General features: G+C 36.1%; 1 protein-coding gene across 9 annotated transcripts in view; it reads right to left on the bottom strand.

The window, feature by feature from the left end:
* GABRA2 (gamma-aminobutyric acid type A receptor subunit alpha2) overlaps positions 1-23018 on the bottom strand; it is a 140713-nt gene that overhangs the window by 19647 nt on the left and 98048 nt on the right. For all 9 annotated transcript variants that reach the window (XR_011386860.2, XM_051831272.3, XM_051831283.3 and 6 more), the window contains one exon: positions 1340-1542. Coding sequence is in view for 8 of the 9 variants with exons in the window: in XM_051831272.3 (XP_051687232.1) it covers positions 1340-1542 (203 nt within the window). In the remaining variant the exon portion in view is untranslated. The remainder of the gene's footprint in view (positions 1-1339; positions 1543-23018) is intronic.

The raw sequence follows: 23018 nt of genomic DNA on the forward strand, positions 1-23018 counted from the left end.
TTAAATGAAATAAAACAGCATTCTTATTAAAATTTTATAGCATACACAATTAAGAAAAAATGCAAGACTTTTAACTCTTAACATTCCATCTTTGTATGCTTAATCTGCAATATGGTCATAGAAGTGAAACATATATTTTGAAATAATATATACTCAAATCACTAAAAAGGAAATTAAAAACTTTGTCTTTATTGCAAAGCAGCATTTAGTAAGATATAGTCTTAAATGAAATCATCTTAATATAATATTGTACTACTACTAAGAATATATTTCATTATGATACATTTAAAGCCTTCTTATCAGGTAAATAAATAATGATCTACAAAATAAAAAAGGAAAGGACTGGCTATCAATGCACAAAGTACTGGCTTCAGTACTTTGAATCTAAAACTGCATACCAATAATCTCAAAAGAAGTTAATCTTAAAAACAAGTAATTTTGCCCTTTTAGAACATAGGAGTAATTTAAAACTCTTCAACATTCCAGTGCCTACGTGTTTATTGTACAAAGGTAAAAATGCTACCAAGGCTTTTATAACCAAGCAACACATATGGGGCTATTGATCCATTGATGAATCCACTGATAAAGCCTGGAATTCTGCAATAGGAGTAGTTAATGCCTATTTCCTTTTATAACGCTATCATGATGCTGTATGGTGTTTATGAGCATGAACTGGATGGTTGGATTAGAGACTGGGTTCAAGTATATTTACTAACCAGCAGTGTGAGCTTGAGCAAGCACATAACTTTACCAACCATTAGCATTTTCAACAGCAGAAAATAAGAATCAAGAAGAGAACAAAGTTATAAGGTTGCTGCAAAATGACCTGGGAGAGCAAGGTAAAAGGCTTAGCACAGTGCATGACACAGAATCTCATAAAAGAAGCATTACCACTATAAGCACTCCTAAAGGAATTCAGGCAAGAATACACTTTAAAATAAATCAGTATATGTGCATGGATGCTCATATTTCAGTGTTTAGGATAATATTTGTACTAGTTAATGCTATAACCAGTACTCAAACAGTATCTTACACTTTATGTTTCTGTGTGGGTGCAAACTGTTGAAATCTTTATTTAATATATACTAAATTGATCTTCTGTATATTAAGAGAATTGAAAATGAATCTTGATGTGAATGGAATGGGAGAGGGAGTGGGAGATGAGAGGGGTGCAGCTGGGAGGGAAGTTACGCGGGGGGGGGGGGGAGCCATTGTAATCCATAAGCTGTACTTTGGAAACTTATATTTATTAAATAAAAGTTAAAAAAAGAATAATATATGTTACAAACTGAATTTGTTAGGGGATTTTGTGAATTATAAGAAGAAACTTCTCACTTACCTTGTCATTTACTACACTCTTCCCATCCCAAGCCCATCCTCTTTTGGTGAAGTAATTAACAGTTGCAAATTCAATCAGAGCAGAGAACACAAATGCATAACAAACAGCAATAAACCAGTCCATGGCAGTTGCATATGCCACTTTGGGAAGAGAATTCCGAGCACTGATGCTTAGAGTTGTCATTGTTAGTACAGTGGTTACTCCTGCAAGAGAAAATACAGGAACCAACAACATCAACAGGTCCAACCAGGACAGCAAGGATGTAGGTTTTCTTTTATTACTTTTCTTTCTTCAAAATTACTTGCAGTGCCATTTTATCAAGTTAAAAAAAAAAACTCTGGAGAAATACAATGTAGTTAATTATCATGAATGGTTGTTATATTTCTTGAGGTTAATAACTGATAACACTTTCAATTTGAATCACTAATTCTATTTTTAAGTTCACTTGAGGTTAAAAGGAATGGAGATATTGAAATAAAATTATCTATTGGTAAAGGCAGGCTTTTAAAATAGACACACTGTCCATTAATATTATTTTGTTTTCAAAAATCCTACCCAAAGCCTTCGGGTGATCTGTTTATTCTTGATTTGAATCATGATAACCAATGGAAAAATAAGTCACACCTGTGATCACAATGGAACTCAAATTAACCAGTTCTTCATTTCAGTATGACTATGGAAGTAAGAAATTAATTCTGAACTACTTAGAATTGTGAAGATATATTTTCGTCCATAACATATTGTAGAATCAATAGAAAATAAAACAAGCCACTAAAACAAAAAGTTGTAATATATAAATCACTTTTTTAAAGAATATTTATACTTTTGTTGGTTTAAAAAGTAATCCAATTGCTTCATTTGAAGGCTGTTCAGTCAGTAGGCAGCTAAATCACAATTGTTAAAAAGAAAGCAGGTGACAACCCAGGAGGTAAGTCATAACATCAGCCAGCAGAATTGTTACAATCTCCTATTTATCAGAGATCCAAAAGAAGCTTAATTAGGCACACAGGGGACACATTATATGAAAAGAAAATGAAAATGTTAAAAGAATTCTAATTCATATTTTGAAATCTTTGTATTTTGTTTTTTACTTTCCCTTAGGATAAAGAAGCTTTTTTTCTCCTCACCTACAACAGTTAGTAATTCAAAATGCAGTAATTCTATTCAATCAAGAGTGAATGCGTCTAGGAATATGACAGTAGTAGTAGGAATAAAAAGTAGAAAAATAAATTCACTTCACCTGCTGTTGAGTCATTATTATAAAACATTTTACAGAAACACATTGTATTTGCATGCACCAAATGGTAAACATTTTATTTTATTTTTTATTGACAAATTAACGTTGTACATGTTCATGGAGTACCATGTTTTGGTTTGACTGAAAAACACATTGTGTAAATTCTAATCAGGATAAATGCATTTATGCCTTCAAACACTTTACACTTCTTTATTGCACATTCAAAATCCTTTTCCCAGTTTTCTTGCATATCTATAGTTACCCTATTATGTAAGATAACACCAGAATACTTACTCCTATCTAACTGTAACACATTAAATAACCACTCCCTACATTTCCCTCCTTGCTGCCCTCCCTAGCCTAAAAATGAAAGTTATAAAGAGGTAACCACTATGATATACATAAATTCTATGAGATCAACTTTTTAGATTCTCATATGAGTGAAATAATGCAATCCTTTTTGTGTGTGTGTGCTTGGTTTATTTCATCAACACAGTAACCTCCAGTGCTATCCATGTTGCTGCAGGTGACAAAAGTTCATTCATTTTTATGACTGAATATTATGACATGTACATATTTTCTCTATCCATTTAGCAGCTGATGTGAAGTTTTAGATTAAGGTGTTTTCTTTGGAAACTTTTGTACAGAAAGTTTTGAACAGAAAGGAAGACAGATATAAACATTTATAAATATGCCTATAAATATGAAAGTATACATGCACACATTCATGTATGCGCACACAATGTAGGAAATGAAAATGTCAAATATATATATGAAAACGTATTTAACTTCACTAGCATTCAAAGAAATACAAACAAAACAATAATGGTTTTGTTTCAAACAACAATATTAGTAAAATATAAGCAAATCGTTAAACCATTCATAATCTCTTGGTATTAGGGAAGATAGGAGGCAATGCAAATCCTCTTTAATAGTGACTACAAGATGGTGTCAGCTAAGATACAGCTGCCTAATCTGAGATAATGAAGATTTTGGCTTAGGTTTTCTTCTGAGTTTTATTGTTTCAGTTCTTACATTTAGGACTTTGGTATATATCAATATAGTTACTTTTTGTGTATAGTGTGAAGCAGATGTGCAAGTTGATTGTTTTGCAAATGTACAGCCAGTATCCCAGCATCATTTCTTGAAAACACTTTTGTTTTTACCAATTATATGATCATGGAAACTTTGTTGAGAGTCAACTCACCATAAATGACTTTATCTATAGATTCACAATTCTATCCCATTGATCTACAAATCTATTTGTATTCAAGTTTTATACTGTTTTGATGATTATAAATTTAGAGTAAGTTTTGAAATCAGGAAAGTTGAGTTCTTTCATACACTTAATTAACATTCTTATTCATTTTCAATATTGTTTTGATTACTCAGGGTACCTTAGATTTCCATGATTTTATGATCAATTTGCCCTTTTCCGAAAAAAAAATCATTGGATTTTGCTAGGCATGGCATTGAATCTGCAGACCATAGTAAGTCTTCTAATCTTTGAGTTCATGATATTCTTCCATTACAAATAATAAACTGATAAATATATTTATATGTGTATAAAGTAAATACAATTTACTTAGAGATTCCTTAATTTCATTTAGCAACATTCAACATACAATTTTTTTTTTTTGCTCCTTGGCTGAATTTCTTTATAGATATTTTATACATTGGGGGAGCTAATGCAATTATTTTTTAACTTCTTACTCAGATTGTTCATTGCTAATTTATAGAAACACAACTGATTTTTGTGCATTGATTTTGTGCCCTGCAACTCTAATGAATTTAATAGTTTTAATAGTTTTATGTGGTTTAGTAAGAATTTTCTATATTTAAGACCATGCCATCTGCTAATAGAGTCTTACTTCTTCCTTTCCAATTTGCATGTCTTTTATTTGTTTTTCCTGCCTAATTGCCCTGGCTAGGACCTGCAGTATAATGTTGAATACAATTAGTGAAAGTAGATTTTCTGTGTGTTCTTGGTGAGTGGTAGAAGGTATTCAATCCCTCACCTCTATGTGCAATGTTAGCTTTATGCTATTCTTTGATGTCCTTAATTAGGTTGCAGATATTTTATCATTGCTACTTTATTTTTTTATAACAAAAAAACTATGATTTTTCAAAAGGGCTTTTTATTGATATTATTTTGTGTATTTCTTCCATTATCCAGAAATGCACTATATTGCATTGACTTATTTTTATGCATTGAATCAACCTTGCATCCTCATCAGTCATGATATGTGATCATTTTTAAAGTGTCTCATTTCAGTTTGCTTGTACTCCTATTTTGCTGAGGTATTTGCATCTACGTCGATAAAGAATTTTGATCTGTAGGAGTTTTTCCCTTGTGATTTCCTTATCTGGTTTTGTGTTCTTGGTGACATCATCCAATAGAATGTGTCAGGAATTTTCACTGTTCACCTATTATTTGGAAGAGCATGATAAAGTTTGTTGTTGATTTTTAACAAAAAAAAATTTATTTGAAAGACAGAGCTCCAGAGAGAGATAGAGAGTCCATTCACTTGTTCACTCCCCAAATGGCCACAATAGCCAGATATGGGCCAGGTCAAAACCAGGAACCAAGAACTCCACACAGGGGTCACACATGAGTGGCAGGATCCCAAGTAATTGAGCCACATTCTGCTTCCTTCTCGGGTACATTAGCAGGAATCTCAATCAGAAGTAGAGCAGTAGACAAGCTGACTTGCCCCAAATTGATGATAATGAAAAGACTAAGAGTCAAAGGGAGCACATAAACAAGTCTAGTACCTGCTAATACTAACTGATAAAATAAATAAAGGGGAGAGTGATCCAACATGGGAAGCGAGATACTCAGCAGACTCATAGAATGGCGGATGTCCTAAATAGCACTCTGGCCTCAGAATCAGCCCTAAAGGCATTCCGATCTGGCTGAAAAGCCCATGAGAGTATTTCAGGCATGGAAAGCCAAGACACTCTGGCAAAAAAAAAAAAAAAAAAAAAAAAAAAAAACCTAAATGAAAGATCTCTGTGAGTGAGATCCCAGTGGAAAGAACAGGTCTTCAAAGAAGGAGGTACCTTTCTCTGAAGGGAGGAGAGAACCTCCACTTTGACTAGGACCTTGTCTAAAGATAAGAGTCGGAGAACTCAAGGGGCTTCCATAGCCTTGGAAACTCATGACTGGTGCATAGGGAGATTACTGATGCCATAAACAGGAGTGTCAATTTGTAAAGTCAACAACGGGAGTCACTGTGCACTTATTCCTCATGTAGGATCTCTGTCCTTAATGTGCTGTACATTGAGGCTTAATGCTATAACGAGTACTCAAACAGTATATTTTACTTTGTGTTTCTATGGGGGTGCAAACTGTTGAAATCTTTACTTAATGTATACTAAACTGATCTTCTGTTAAAAAAAAAAGAAGAAATTATCAACTCCCATCTTGACTCTCACTGGGATTAAACATGACAATAGGTCTGATCTGATTTCATCATCATTTAAAAAAAAATCATCTATTATTTTTCACTTTATGTTTCTGTGTGGGAGCAAACTGTTGAAATCTTTACTTAATGTATGCTAAACTGATCTTCTGTATATAAAGAGAATTGAAAATGAATCCTCATGTGAATGCAAGGGGAGAGGGAATGGGAAAGGGGAGGGTAGCGGGTGGGAGGGACATTATGGGGGGGAAGCCATTGTAATCCATAAGCCGTACTTTGGAAATTTATATTCATTAAATAAAAGTTAAAAAAAAAAGAAGTAGAGCAGTAGAAACTCAGAACAACACTCCGATATGGGATGCTAGCATCCCTTAATGTTGATGCTTGGGGAAACTGTTTGGCTTTTTGTTTGAGCCGTGGATGGAGACACCTGGATGGGTTTGAGTTCTAACTTTGGTTCTCATTCCTGCTTCCTGCTAATATGTACCCTGGAAGGAAGGAGATGATGGCTCAAGTAGCTGGATCTCTACCACCCACACGGGATACCTAGATTGAATTCTAAGCTGGTCTGGACAAGCCTCAGCTATTGCTGAAATTTGAGGAGTAAACCAGTGGATAATTCCCATCTTGTGGATGGGAACTTTGTCTGTCTCTCTGTTTCTCTGCCATCCTTATAAATAAAATAAAATATTAAATAAAATTATTGATGTTAATTCTTTGATAGAAACATATATACTTGGATTTATATAACAATACAGATATAACTTTATGAACTGCATAAAACGAAAAGGACACTCACATACAATTACAACTTTAAGGAATATACTACCTGGGGTCAGAGCTGCAGCTCCAGGACCCCATATGGGTGCCGGTTCTAGTCCAGGCTGCTCCAGTTCCAATCCAGCTCTCTGCTATCGCCTGGGAAAGCAGCAGAAGATAGCCCAAGAACTTGAGCCCCTGCAATCGTGTGGGAGACCTGAACGAAGCTCCTGGCTCCTGGCTTTGGATCAGCTCACCTCTGGCCATTGTGGCCATTTGGGGAGTGAACCAGCGGATGGAAGACCTTTCTCTCTGTCTCCCCCTCTCACTGTCTGTACCTCTACTTGTCAAATAAATGAATGAAAACCTTTAAAAAAAAGAATATACTACCTGAACTGAATGAATAAAAAAGAAAATGGACTTATGACAGATTTTAATTATTTTATATTTTGATATTTTAAAATGAACCAGAAGGAAAATTAAAGAATGAGATCTATAGGCATATGATCCAAGATGGTAAAACTAGTTAACTGTGAGAATGAATAATGAGATTTTATTATTTTATTTGTTTTTTTTTTTTACTGCAGCAAATCTGATTTGCCTTTTTGATAAGAAAAAACAATTTCATTATTAATCTACTATGAAACTATTTTTTACCACATTCAAATATTCTGCATATTGAAATTTCATTTCCTCTTATCTGACATTGGGAATTTGACAGTAGCATTGTTATGGGAAGTATCATTATGGGCTTAAAATTGTGTGTGTGTGTGTATATACATATATTTTAAATACATGAAATCTGTTCTCTTTATGTAAATAAATTTTAAAAATTTAAAAAGTACTTTTATCTTTAGATCCCTTCCTTGTTCTCTCCCTTACTCAACCTTTGCTTTTCACCAGATGGCCACTCTATATGTGAGAAGCCCTCAACATCTCTTTGATGGACTATTTCTGCACTCCTCCCTTCTGTGGGACTTCCACAGCACACATCTCTCAGAGGCTTGTTTGCTTCTCAGTAAAACCCAAAATAAAGTGTCTTAAATTACTTTTAGCACTATATATATATATATGTATATATATATACATATATATATATGAAATATATGTGATCTCTCTCCATGCACAGACAATAACTAACATATAAACCCTGTATATCCTGCATTATGTTATACAGTATTTATTATTTCAATGTGTAGATGCTAAAATCTTTGCATAATTATTGATATTTTAATTGTTAATGTTTATTTACTGTCATCTACTTGAAATGCAGAGTGACAGACAAACATATTAGAGAGAGAGAGAGAGAGAGAGAGAGAGAAAGAGGGAGAGATCTTCTATCTGATGGACTCTCCAAATACCTAAAAGAACCCAAACTGGGATAAGTTGAACCCAGAACTCCAGGCAGATCTCTTACATAGGTGACGGGAAGAAAATACTTAACTGTGGGCTCCCAGGCACTAGCAGGAAGCTGAATCAGAAACAGTAAGCCTTGACTCAAACTGGCACTCAGATATGGGATGGTGGTATCCCAAACAGTGACCTACCTAGCTGCCTCACAATGCCTGCCCCCTTGAAATTTTTAACTTATAGGAGCTGAGCAAATGGTATCTAAGGAATGGCATCCAGACTCTCGCAATGAAAAGAAAGTCAAGTCAGGGAAAGTGGTTTCAGCATAGAGACTGGCACTGTGGGCTCCAAGGTAAGATGCTGGAGTTTAATCTTGTGATCCTGGAGAAATTTCCCAGTCTCTTTTTACCAGTTCACTACTACAGTAGATATTACAACAGAGGTTTCCAACAGCGTTGTTATTGAGAACAAATGAGTTAGTACATATAAAACCATGCCACTATCATAAAAAGGTACTTCATGTATGTGAGGAAAAAAACTACTCTGAAAGCAAATCAAGACAGAATTAAATAAGAAAGGTAAAATTAAATTAAGCACATTTATTTTATTAAATGTTTGTGTGGTAGTGTCTGTGATTGGGTTTGTGGTTAAAGTAAGGAAGCAATAGTCTCAAAAACCAAATAGGCACAAAAATGCAATAGGACAAATTTAAAATTGTTTGATACCACCTGCTGGTTACTACTAGAAATGGCAAGAAACAAAAAACATGATAGCAAAAAACATTTTTTTTCCAGTTCAAATAGACAAAGCAATATTTGTCACCTTCCAAATTAAAATAACACTGATGAATACAGTCTACACATATTGGAATATTAGAAATGTTATAATTTTAACTCAAAATTGTACTGTATCTGAATGATAAAAGCATTGAAACTGCAATTTGGAAAACATCTAAGTTGTTAAAACCTAATTTACTAAAATTTCAGTAATTCAAAATTTCTAAGTATATATAAATAATTATGTTCTAGAAAAAAATTTCAAAAGGTTAATTATAGTGTGTGTGATACTGTTGAGGGAGTTACCATTTTTTCTTACTTGCCTATAGCATAGATTTAATACATCTAAAACTTATACCTTTTCCCCCATTTCCTTTTCTCTCTGATATTCCTCTCTCAATAAAAGTCCCCATAACCTAAATTATGCAAAGTTTTAATACACAGACATAAACATTTCGTCAGTAGAGGCAATTGTATATGTTTGCTCTACCTGAAATCTTTACTTAAAATTATTTCCTTCCTTCCTTGCTTCCTTACTTCCTTCCATCTTTTTTTTTTTTCTTATTTAATGGAAAGGCAGAGTGAGAGATTTTTGATCAACTGATTTACTTCCCAAATGCCTGCAATGACGGGCTGTGCCAAAACAAGGATCCAGGTACTACATCTGCATCTCCCACTTGGGTGGCAAGGATGCAAATACTTGAGCTATTGTGTCTCATGGTGAATATTAGTAGGTACCTGGAATGTGAAGCAGAGCTGGGACTTGAAATCGGGTCTTCTGATAGAGGATGTGGACTGCCCATTCAGCCTCCTAGCCACTATGACAAAGACCCTCCTCCATCCCCCTGGAATCTTTTCCATGGCCTCATTTTTATTTAAATAACTCCAGCTTCTTCACTTAATGAATTATTATTGGTATCTACTAAGCATCAGGTATTTTTGCAGGCATTAGGAACAGGCCAATTAGCAAAATAAAAAATATTCTTGCACCCTGGTGTGCATATTCTACTAATGCTGCATAATGCCTGGCTGAGTTTTTACAGGCTGTGGGAGATTTCTTGCCTAAAGACACCAATGATTTGGCGCTGTGCTTATCTCTATCACATACTGTCCTTTTCAAATTTTCTGTTGGTTCAAACAAAATTTACCCTGACGAACTAATGGATTTCCTACAAAATGAAAAGGGTTTGTAGCAGAGGGTTGGAATTGATTAAATCCTTTGTAAATGAATTAAGAAACACTGAATCTACTCTCTCATGGATCTATGCCTGATAAGCATTTATTTCTTAGTATGATTGTAAGAAACCCATCCCCTTTTTTAGGAGGCAAGCGCGAATTTAGCCTTCCCTTTGGGCACTGTGAGGACATACGTGGAATGTGAACAAAACAGAATAAGTTCTCTAACAGATATTTTAAAAACTGAGTACAGAGAAACCTAATGGCACAACTGGACAAGGCCTATGAGACAAAAAATAAGGCAATTTACCTCAATGGGGGAGTTTGGGCAAGTGTTCCCTAAGGAAATAAGGAGAAAAATAAGGAGATCACCAGAGAAGGGGAGATAACACTGGTCCAAAAATTAGTATGTGCATAACCCCAGGGATATGTGAAGCAGAGTATTTAGGCAGAATGGAAAGAAAATTGCAAGGTAGAAAGACAGAAAATAAGGGTTTCATGGAAGGAGATGACGCCACCAGAGCAAAGCGGAGCCAGCGTTTGACAATGTCAAGGTAATAGAACCAAAGCCAATGGGTACTTCTTACGGGGATGATTTTAAACATGGTAATGACAAGATCGGTATTTCTTGTTTAAATGATTACTTTGGGAATACTTTTTTCTACAATTAAAATGGTACTTATTTTTCTCTTTCTTCTTCCTGCAAAGATGTTATCTTTGCCTTCAATTTACTGCAATTTGATGATATGACCAGGTGTGATTCGCTTTCAAGTTTATTTGAGAAGGACACATACACACACACACACACACACACACACGGGGGGGGGGGGCGGTAGGAGACAGAGAAAGAAAGAGAGAGAGAGAGAGCAAGCTCTTATCTGATATCTGATGGTTCACTTCAGAGAGAGAGAGTGCTCTCATCTGATGGTTCACTTCCCAAAGGTCCCAACTGGAGACGTTTAATTATTCTATATATAATTTATTAAACCAATATGCCTAGTCTCTCCACACTTCCTTCACACTGGCTTGGTCATATTTTGGGAGAAATTTATGACCTACAAAATTTGGCCAAATATTTAATGATTTCACCACAAACATAAGAAAAATCACACTAAGAATGAAAGAAGAAAATTCATACACTAAAGTGAACTGATCTAACATTTACTCACACTAGCTGTTGAATTAGTTAAGATTCCAAACACCTTCGTGAGTACAGACTGAAGTTGATCTGCAATCAGTAGGAGTATGGAAGTTCATTTACACAGATACACATGGATATTTAGGAACTCCTGGGAATCAGTGGTTGATACTCCAAGTGTAAGGTGGAGGATATATTTCAATCCTGGGTTGAATGCCTTCCATGTTATCAGGTAGCACCTTGCATATTTCTGTAACATAATATAGTGCAACTGTTTACTTGTCTATCTCCTCAAATAACCTGTAAACTCTAAGAGCATAGAGTCATCTCTTTCTTGTTTACCATTTTATCTTTAAAGCATGGTATAGTGTCTGACACATATTTTCAGGGAGAATGAATGAATGAATAAACATATTTTATGAACCTAAAGCAAGCACTTGTGCATATACCAACAGAGAAACAAATGAGTATGCTTGTATGTGTTTGGAGTTAAATTCACAAGAACATGCTGAGTGAATTAAGCCAGTACCAAAGGGAAAAATATCATAGGTTCTCCCTGATTGGTGACAACTAACCAAGTAGCATAAAGGAAACCTGTTGAAGTGAAATGGACACTATGAGAAACAATGACTTGATCAGCCCTTGTCTTGACTGTCAAGGAACAACTTAATACTTTAACCCATTTAGTATTTTTTGTTCTATTTAATATTATTGGTTGAACCCTTTAATTAACACACAATTATTCTTAGGTGTTTAAATTTAACTGAAAAGTGATCTCTGTTAAATATAAGAGTGGAAATAAGAAAGGGAGGAGATGTACAATTTGGGACATGCTCAATTGGACTTACCCCTAATGGAAAAGTTAGAAAGGTTCCAGGGGATTCCAATTCAATCCCATCAAGGTGGCATATACCAACGCCATCTCAATAGTCAAAGTGATCAGTTTCAGTTCATAATTGATTATAATGATAGGATTAAAAGTCAAAGGGATCACATAAACAAGACCAGTGTCTGCTAATCCTAATTGATATAATTAAAAAGCAGAGAACGACCCAATATGGGAAGCGGGATACACAGCAGACTCATAGAATGGCAGATGTCCCAAACAGCACTCTGGCCTCAGAATCAGCCCTTAAGGCATTCAGATCTTGCTAAAAAGCCCATCAGAGTATTTCAGGCATGGAAAGCCAAGTCACTATGGCAAAAACAAAACAAAACAAAACAAAACAAAACAAAACAAAAAAAACACCTAATTGAAAGATCTCTGTGAGTGAGATCCCAGTGGAAAGAACGGGCTATCAAAGAAGGAGGTACCTTTCTTTCTCTGAAGGGAGGAGAAAACTTCCACTTTGACTATGACTTTGTCTAAATAAGATGGGAGTTGGTGAACTCAAGAGACTTCCATAGCCTTGGCAACTCATGACAAGAGCCTCGGGTGATTACTGACGCCATAAATAAGAGTGTCAATTGTTAAATCAACAACAGGAGTCACTGTGCACTTACTCCTCATGTAGGATCTCTGTCCTTACTGTGTTGTACTATGTGAATTAACGGTATAACTAGTACTCAAACAGTACTTTATACTTTGTGTTTCTGTGTAAGTGCAATCTGTTGAAATCTTTACTTAGTATATACTAAATTGATCTTCTGTATATAAAGATAATTGAAAATGAACCTTGATGTGAATGGGATGGGAGAGGGAGTAGGAGATGAGATGGTTGTGGGTGGGAGGGAGATTATGGGAGGAAAAAGCCAATGTAATCTGAAAGCTGTACTTTGGAAATTTATATTTATTAAATAAAAGTTAAAAAATACACAAGAACAAAAAATAGGCTGATGATAAGGATTTTTTTCCCTGTTTAGGAAAGTGATGTCTGGGAAGATTTGATGATATTGGATAAATGGCTGCTACAATAGAGATTTAAATAAACACTTCATGTGTTAAATAAATCAATTCAAATTGTATACGTAATACTCATGTTATGTCTCTATGTGTATATGAATCTTTATTTCTTTTGTTAAGGGTTAGAAAAGATATTCAGCAATCAACCACTAAAAAGTATTCCGTAGAGTCAGCAAGTAAGAAAGCAGATCAGATGAAAGTCCCCCTCCCCCCCACACTTTCTCTCTCTCATTTAACAATTGTGGCATAAGATACTCAACAGTAAGATGGCTTTGGCCATTAGAAATCTGGGCTTCATTTTCTTACTTGTTTAACACTCTTGCAGTCTGCCCTTGTGTTTGAGGCCCAAGAAGACTTGCCAACCCTGGTCTGCACACCACCGAAGAGAAAATGGAAAGAAGGCAAAAGACATTTACTCACTTTAATGGCATTCCTGGACTTAAAACTAAAGTTGGAAATTAAGCACCTAATTATTTCTCATCTCTCTCTTTTTTTTTTTTCCCCCCACAGGCAGAGTGGACAGTGAGAGAGAGAGACAGAGAGAGAAAGGTCTTCCTTTTGCCGTTGGTTCACCCTCCAATGGCCGCCGCGGCTGGCGCGCTGCAGCCGGGGCACCGTGCTGATCCAATGGCAGGAGCCTGGTGCTAATCCTGGTCTCCAATGGGGTGCAGGGCCCAAGCACTTGAGCCGTCCTCCACTGCACTCCCTGGCCACAGCAGAGAGCTGGCCTGGAAGAGGGGCAACCAGGACAGAATCCGGTGCCCCGACCGGGACTAGAACCCAGTGTGCCGGCGCTGCTGGGCGGAGGATTAGCCTGTTGAGCCGCGGTGCCGGCCTCTCATATCTTTTTGAGAGCTTAGTAATGCAGCCAAACCTGGGTGTAAGAGACACATGGAAACATAGTTTTGATTTGATAAGTACTGCTATCATTAAGACTTCTCTTATTCTGCAAGTTATTATTAGAGTAATCATCTCTGACACAAGGAGGGCTGTGATTACCTAAGCACTGATTCTGGCAATTGGTTCAAACTGGGAAGAATTAAGACAGGAATGTATTATAGTTATCCTCTAAAATTTCAAACTATGCCAAATAAATAAAACAAAGCTCAACATGCATACATTGGCCTCTGGCAAGCCACTCAACACATAAGCTATGACATTCAGTATTTCACCAAAAAATGTATCTAGTCTATGAGAAGCCAGTCAGTTTATTAGACATAAGAACAGGATAAACATTAACTGCTCAGGGAAAATATAAACTGGGAGATGGAGATTATTGATAGACAAGTCATAAAACAATATAAAAATGATAAGAGAATGAATGAGGTGCTCTAACATTACCTAATGAGCTGTCTAAGACATTTGAGTCAAAAAAGGCTTTCTGTGAGAGTAATTTTAAAAGGAAACTTGGCTCCTGTCTTCAGCCTGGCCCAGCGCTGGCTTTTGAGAGCATTTTGGGAGTGAACCAGAAGACAGAAGATCTCTGTCTCCATTTTTCAAATAAATGTATAAAATTTAAAAAAATAAATAAAAATATGGCAACATGATCTAATTTCTGCAACAGTAATTACTCATTACTATTTTGTTCACTGAACAAAAGAATTAATTTTAATAAATGTGGAAAGTACAACTAGTGGACCATACTTACAGACTTATTAGCAATATACATAAATTAATAATCTAATAAACTTTAATATTAAAGGGGTTTAATTACATTATAATTTGTAGAACTCAATACCTTTTGCATATAAATTCTTATATTATTATTTATAGAAGATTTTGAAAACATCACTAAGGAGAATTTATTACATTCCACTTCCTTTTCTAAGAACTTTTTATGCATTAGTTTATGTAATTCTCATAACAGTCCTTATGAGTTAGGTATTATTAAACTCAATTACAGCTCAGGAAATTGAGGCTGAACAAGGATTAATTCTTTCTGAAGATTATTTTGTTAGCAAGTAGTGAAGTTGAGACTCAAACCAGGTACCACTAATTTACACTGCTGAATCTATTAATAGGATTTTTTTTTCCAAATCACATATTTATCTATATCATGTATTTTTATTATTTATCTAACCCTTGCATTTTACTGGTGCAACTTTAATATCTTTATATATTTTAAAGTTACACCATGTATCAAAATGTTCAAATTGCTCAAGAAATGGCTATGCATAGATATAAATGGTCAAGCTAAGCAAGGGTGTGGATTCTGATTCTACAACAGCAGTTGTGTGACTTTGCCTTTCCTCCAACCACAAAATGGAAGTTTATAGGGCTGTTGGAATGATAAAGCATGTGTACTCTACCTGATTTATACAGTTGTTCAGCAAATGTTAAATATTCTGTCCCATTTTCTACCCCCCCTCCCTTCTCCATTTCTCTCTGAGCCTCACTATCTCTAAAATGGGAATTAGAACATGAATCTTTCAGATTTCCAAACACTAAAAAAAGCGTGCAAATGCCCTATGAATAACCTGTTAAATAGGGAAGCCTACAGCTTCCCTGTGTTTCTAAGTTCATTAGACACCCCCTCCCCTGAATAAATCTCAGATACAGATATTAAGAATCCAAACCAAGGATGCAAGAGTCCCATCTAGTGGTGGTTTAAGAAAAATAGACATTTGATGTTACTATTTAAATGCTTCCCTAGGAAGTTTTGGGAAAGTTTATTACACTTGTCTCATCATAAGATAGAATTTAATGTGCCTCATTTAAAAATGAGAGAGGAAAGCTCTGAATTGGATTCCTCTCCTTTCCTCCACTGTTTCAACAAACCCAGAGTCTCTTCAAAATGGATTCACATATTTTGGTCTTACTGAACTTACCATTTTTATGACTGAATTACTGTGTTCCTAGATTTCTAAAAGGATATGAGTCAGACACTTAATTAGGCATAATTTTATAAGCCTCAGGCTATCAAATGGATACACTTGTGTCACTTTGACTTAAACAAACCACAAGTGAATCAGGAACAAGACTGAATCTAAGAATGGTCAAATACAGCCTACCTCAGGTATTACTTAGCCCTGTGCTTTATCCAAAAAAGTCCAATCTCATGATACTACTGCTGAGTGTTAGAGTAATATTCCGGTTTTATGAGCTTGAAAATAATATATTCAGTATGATGACAATGAGAAAATAAAATCTTATTCTGTATAAACTCCCCATTGTTATTAAATCCCTCTTCTATTTCAATCTTGTAAATTGCATCGCCATAAAATGAAGGGTGATTGTTGAAATGTTAACAGTTTTGGTGATTTCTTATCACTCCCTGAGGTTATTTAACTGGGGAGATATTATGTTATTTGTGATGAATAATGCATTATTAAAGAATTTCTGTCACAAAAAAGTCATCCAACTGGAAATCATTTCCTTGATAGTACAGCACATATTTGAAAATAAATAAGAACTTCTAGTCTTTTTTTAAGAGTTAAAAAAATCTAAGAATAAATATGCACTCAAAAATTTGCTATATTAAAAGTACAAATGGCAGAATAAACAGGTTAGAAAAGTCATTATTTTCTACTTTTTAAATTTCAAAGTGTAAATGAAAGAAACAAAATGGGTATTTACAAGAGTAAAAAGGATTCTATTGAAAGATCTACCGTTTCCTTCATATACTCTATAAAGTTTTAAATCTTTCATAAACTCCAAGATCAGCTATATTGTAGAGAAATCAGTTTATATAAAGCAGTTAAAAATTGTGATCAAATATTTCATCTCAGATGACACAGGAGTTTTAAATGACTAAGGTGATTCTATTATAAGTGACTATAGTTTTTTGGGAGACCTGAGTTAACTTTGTTAATTTTATTTAACAATGAGGAAGATGACTCCTAGGTGGATCTGAACCTTAACAAGTCACTCTATCATATTAGTTATTATAGTTTAATCTGAGAATAATAACTTCTGCTACAGGGCAAGGAATTGGAAATACTACCATGAGTAGCTGCCAACAACCAATAGATATCTAGAAAAATTTCAATGTAAGCACTACAAATTTAGATGTACATTTAGTGAGTATGACTCTCAAACAGAAACTACTCATGTATGAAACAAGCCCAGGTATTTCTGACTTTAGGCTGTAAATGGAAAAAGGAAAAGATGCCAATGTGGCAGAATGGTGCTGTAGAAAGAGTGATTGCGTTAAGAGTTAGCTCAGAGGTCAAATTATTTGTTTAGTACTAACCTGGTGTTTGATGTTGGTGTAGCCTCTTAATTGCCCTAGGTCTCAATGGTCTTACCTGAAAAGTGCTTCTGTTTTTAATTTTGTCTCATCACTATTGCTACATAAAATGTAGGAAATTGGAGTGAGTCACCTGCTCTCATCATTAAATTGTCACAGCTCTAAAAAACTAGTATTTCCATCTTTTTGTTCAAAATCTAATTTGAAAAATAATCAGCAACAGTACAAGAGGACATTCATTTAATCCTTCACTTGTGTCATTACTCTAGGTAGATAATAAGCCATTCATAACCATCAGCCCTAACCAGGCTACCTCTAGACTTGAACAAGCAAGGCTCTTTAATGTTACTTGCCATTGCTTGTTAATACATTTTGCTCCAGTCACTTTCCTAATTGGCAGTAGGCTGACTGAGATGAGGCTCTGACAGCGGCAGGAAGGAGGGCAGCTGGTGGGCTGGCAGCTTGTATCTGATTAGCATGTGCTGCCTTATGCCAAAGTCAATTCTCAGACGCCAGGTCTATCTCCTGCTAGCACTCCAAAGCCCACACCTTGTCTAAGACAGAGAGCAGCAATGAACTCTGCAAAGATTGTTTCTTTCCTGTTCAACATTCCTGTTCATTGTTTCAAACCCCGTTTGTTATCAAACAGGCACTCTATGTCTGCTGCCGCTCTCTCCCATTTTCCACTGAAGACCGTCTCTTCCTAAGGCTGCTCTAACTCTTCAGCTTGACTGATCATTGCTGTTCTCATGTGACTTCCTGGTTTCCTTTCCCTTTGCCTTTGTTTGTTTTGCACAGTGTTCATGGAATGCCCATTTCTATCTCTGGTTTCCTTGATTCATGCGCTGCAAATTCAAATGTCCACAGGATGAGGCAGGAAAACTAAAGAGGTAAGGCAAGCAATATCGAGTGGTAAGAGCTCTGGCAAAGTAGTGATCATATACATGCAGGGGACTCTTCAGTTTCTAAGGATTGCTGTACAAGAATATGACCTCCTGTTTTACCAATGATTTTGGTTTTTCAGGTACTTTTTTAAGCAATCCAAAGGGGTGTGTGTGTGTGTGTGTGTGTGTGTGTAAAATGCACACATGAATACATATGTGTGATCTATATCACTTTAGCTCATCTAGCTAGCTACGTACATCTTCTTTCATGTACCATGTATCTCTATGAAATGCAATAACTAGGGGGCTAGTGCTGTGGTGCAGCTGGTTAAGTTGCCACCTGCAGTGCTGGCATCCCATATAGGAGCTGGTTCAAGTCCCAGATGCTCCATTTCTGATCCAGCACCCTAATAATGTGCCTGGGAAGGCAGCAGATGATGACCCAAGTCCTTGGGTCCCTGAACACATGTGGGAAACCTGGAAGAAGCTCCTGGCTTCAGATTGCCCAGCTCTGACAGTCAGGAACATTTGGGCAGTGAACCAGCAGATGGAATCTCTCTCCCCCACCCCCTTTCCTTCTCTCTCTGTGTAACTCTGATTTTCAAATAAATAAATAAATCTTTTTAAAAAAGAAATGCAATAACTGGTCAATAACTAGTGAGTTTCCCTGATGAGCAATGGTTTCTGTGTGTTGTCACACACTGATGCTGGGAACATAACACTGACTCCACAGGGAAGGGGTAATGGAAGTGTCACACATAACTTTTTCCGGACTCTATGAACTTCTTTCCCTGGATAAATTTTGTTCAGATTTTTCTCCCTGTAATAAATCAAAACCAGAGTACAGAAACCTTTAGTGAGTTCTGTGAATCCTTCCTGGGAATTATCAAACCTGAAGATGATTTTGGGAACCCCAGAATTGACAGTTAATGTCAGAAGGAAAGTAGCTTTGTGGGCTGATTTCCCTCTAAACATCTCTGTTGGCTACTCTATTTTAAATAGACATTTTTCTCTATTATTTTGCCAATATTCATTCCACTTTCATTTGGAGATAGCACTCTGATTTCCTGTGGCTAACTACATGCTGTGCATTTTCGTCTATATGGATTTGGCAGTGTTAGCCTAACTTCTGTTGAATTAATGAATATTGTTTACTTATCTACTTTCCACTCACATGTGTGTATATAAATATATATAATATATGAATAAATCTACCTGTCTCTATCATCTCTTATGTACCTCCCCAACATAAAATCATTTACCATTTACTTACATACTATCTCACACCCATATTAGAGGTTTGCACAATACAGCTTTATATCAAAATCTGATATTAAATGATTTTTCACCTTTCTTCTTTCTTAAATGTTTCTTTTTCATAACAACTTTTTGCTCTTTCATACACATTGATATGTTATATAATCATTATATGTTATTTAATCAATATATAATATGACTCTCTATATATGTATTTAGTCTGCATACATTCAAATATATGTTAAAATAAAGTTTGAACTATTCATTATCTGAACGATTCTATGACAATTTCTGTTTCCATTGTTAAAGAAAGGGGAATCTTTTTCCCCTACTTTTTTTTTTTTTTTTTTTTTTTACAGGCAGAGCGGACAGTGAGAGAGAGAGACAGAGAGAAAGGTCTTCCTTTGCCATTGGTTCACCCTCCAATGGCCGCCGCGGCTGGCGTGCTGCGGCCAGCGCACCGCGCTGATCTGATGGCAGGAGCCAGGTACTTATCCTGGTCTCCCATGGGGTGCAGGGCCCAAGCACTTGGGCCATCCTCCACTGCACTCCCTGGCCACAGCAGAGAGCTGGCCTGGAAGAGGGGCAACCGGGACAGAATCCGGCACCCCGACTGGGACTAGAACCTGGTGTGCGTGTGCCGCAAGGCGGAGGATTAGCCTAGTGAGCCGCAGCGCCGGCCTCCCCTACCTTTCTAAATTATCCAACTCATTATGGCTAGTATGCAGGAAATCTATGGATTACACGTACTCAGTTGTTCTAGTCACTTTGAGAAAATCATTTATGACTTTAAAGAATGTATAGCACATGATTTTGCTTCCTAATAAATTATAAACCATAAGTAATAATTTTCTTATAGTAGAAATTTCATTTTTATTATTCAGGATACACCAATTCTATTAATAAATATTAATAGAAGACCTACTCTGTGTATATGTTTTGCTATATTTGTCTGGGAAAACAAAGGTTTTTTTCAAAAGACACTTTAAAATGTTAGCCTAAAACAAGGTCTAGTTGGTAAGCAAATTTTTTAAAATGTGTTTTTATACACAATGTTGGGAAAAGATACATGCACAGAGAAAAAAATCCTGCCCAGGTAAGCAGAAGAGTCATGACTTTCACAAGGTTTGCAAAGTTAAGCCAAACTGTCAGGTCAGCCCCTTGAGCACATGGCAATTAAGAAAATGGCTAAGGAGAAGTGGGCCACACAGGTATCTAGGGGAAGAGAGACCCACGCAGCAGAAACAAATACTTTGGTGGGTCAGAGGATGCTCTTAGAATAAAAGGAGCACAATGCAGACATCGGGGTAAGATGAGAGATGGGAAGGGTAGAAAATTCCGATCCTGGAGGGGAAAGGAGCCCATCCTGTGTGAAGACTTACTGATTTCTAAAGGGCTCTGATTATACTGGTGAACCAAAGGACAGTTTGACACAGGTACACATGATCTAGCATATTTTGAAAATATTACCTGAACTGCTATGTTGTAAACTGACTCGCCCAAAAATGGAAATAAGGGTCAATTGAGAGTCTAATGCAGCGTTATGCGGTCAATATTTGTGTTCTCCCAAAATTCATATGTTGAAGCCCTAACATGACTGTTTCTTATGATGTCTTGAAGAAAATAAGTGAGATTAAATGAGATGATAAAGGTTGGAACCTGATCGAATAGGATTAGTGTCCCTACGAAGAGAGTCAAGAAAGGCTATGTACTTGCTCTTGGGCTTACTCTCTCCCTCTCTCTCACACACAGTGATGAGAGGCAGTGGGAGGACATAGAGGGAAGGTAGCTATCTGCAAGCTGGGAAATAAGCCTTCACCAGAAACTGACCTTGCTGAACATTATCAAAAGCTAGAAACCATTTTTAAGGTATATAAACTGCATGTATTTCATATACACAACTTTAGGAACATAGTGATTCTTTCCACCCCACCCTCCCTCCTGCCTGCACTCCTACCTTGCTGAACTTTTATCATGGACTTCTAGTCTCCAGAACTGTGAGAAAATATATAATCGTTTCAGCCACCCAATCTGTGGTATTTTGTAATAGGAGCCTAAGCAGACTAAGGCATGCAGGAGTAAAGGAAAAGAGTTGATGGTGGCTCAGTCTAAGGTATACAGATATGACAAGAATAAATTTTTTTATGTATTTGTGTGTGTGTGTGTGTGTGTGTGTGTGAGAGAGAGAGAGAGAGAGAGAGAGAATATCTCCCATTCACTGCTTTACTCCCCAAATGCCTGCAATAGCCAGTGGTCCAGTACTGAAGCCAGGAGTAGGAAACTTAATCCAAGGACCCCATGAGGATGGCAAAGACCCAATTGAGCCCCTCCAGGGCTATGCTTTACCAAGAAGCTGTAATCAGCAGCAAAGCCAGGACTCAAACCGAGGCACTTCAATATGGGACATAGGCTCCCAGGTGCCAACTTAACCATTATGCCAAACTCCCATCCCAGGAATGGGTTTGGAAGAAAAGTAGATTGAATTTTCAGTTGTGTGCATATTGACTTTGCCTATTGAACATTCAAGTGAATATATAATGAAAAGACTTGTACTTCACAAGCTGTACTTAGTTGTATTTAGTTAAGGGGAAAGCTGTAATTTTAGAAATTATTTGTAAATGACAGTGAGCCATAAGAAATTCTGAGATCGACAAGATAGACAGCATAGATAGAGAAATTAATGGATCAATATCAATGAGAGAGAGAGAGATTGATTTAAGAGGTTTCATAATGAGAAGGGGCCACCAAAGGAGATTAAGATGACAAGAAAAAATACAGGTAAATTTAAAGCATGCGGCTATTTTGGAAACAAAAAAATAATATTTTCCCCAAGACATTTTTTCATATTTAGTGGGAGAGATATATTCTGTCCAAAGCTGTCAATAGGTCAAATAAATTGATCTGAGAATTAGCCATTGGATTTATTAATGTGGAAGACCTAGCAAGAGTAGTTTTGGTAGAGTAATGGAGACAGATTAAGCAGGCTTTTGAGACCATGGAAAGAAAAAATTGAGGAAAGTAAAAACAGCTTACTCTTTCAAATAAAATGTCTTTCCGCTTAAAAGGAAAGGAAAAAAAAATTAAGTGGTATCCAAGATGTTAGTAGACAAGGTAAGGAGTGGGTTGTTAACCCCATATTTGTCTTTCTTTACATTTTTATATGAAGGAGTATCACATAATAATAATAGCAACTACTTATGTAGCATTTATTGTGTGCCCACAATTACACTTAGTACTCCATGTGTTCTCATACGCATGAATGTGTGTGCTTGTGTTAATTCTATAAACTGCCTTTTGAGGAAGATATTGCTAACCCAGTAATACTGAGGGCTAAAAATCAGGTACAATAGGGTTAAGAAACATGCCAAAAGTCACTCAGTTTGATAGTAATGGAGCCAAATTTTGGACCAAGGTGCTTTGGGTCTAGAATATGTCCTGTTATTCACTTTATGGCCTTCCTGACAAATGACTATACTTTGTATTTTGGCAGAAACTGCTAGCTACCAATCTAACTGTATATAGACAACATGCAGTATTATAACACAAACTATTCAGGATGACAATTTCTCAGGCTTTCTGGTTATA

The sequence above is a fragment of the Oryctolagus cuniculus genome, chromosome 2 (assembly GCF_051225735.1).
Source record: "Oryctolagus cuniculus isolate XC-2025 breed Fujian yellow rabbit chromosome 2, ASM5122573v1, whole genome shotgun sequence".
NCBI lineage: Eukaryota > Metazoa > Chordata > Mammalia > Lagomorpha > Leporidae > Oryctolagus > Oryctolagus cuniculus.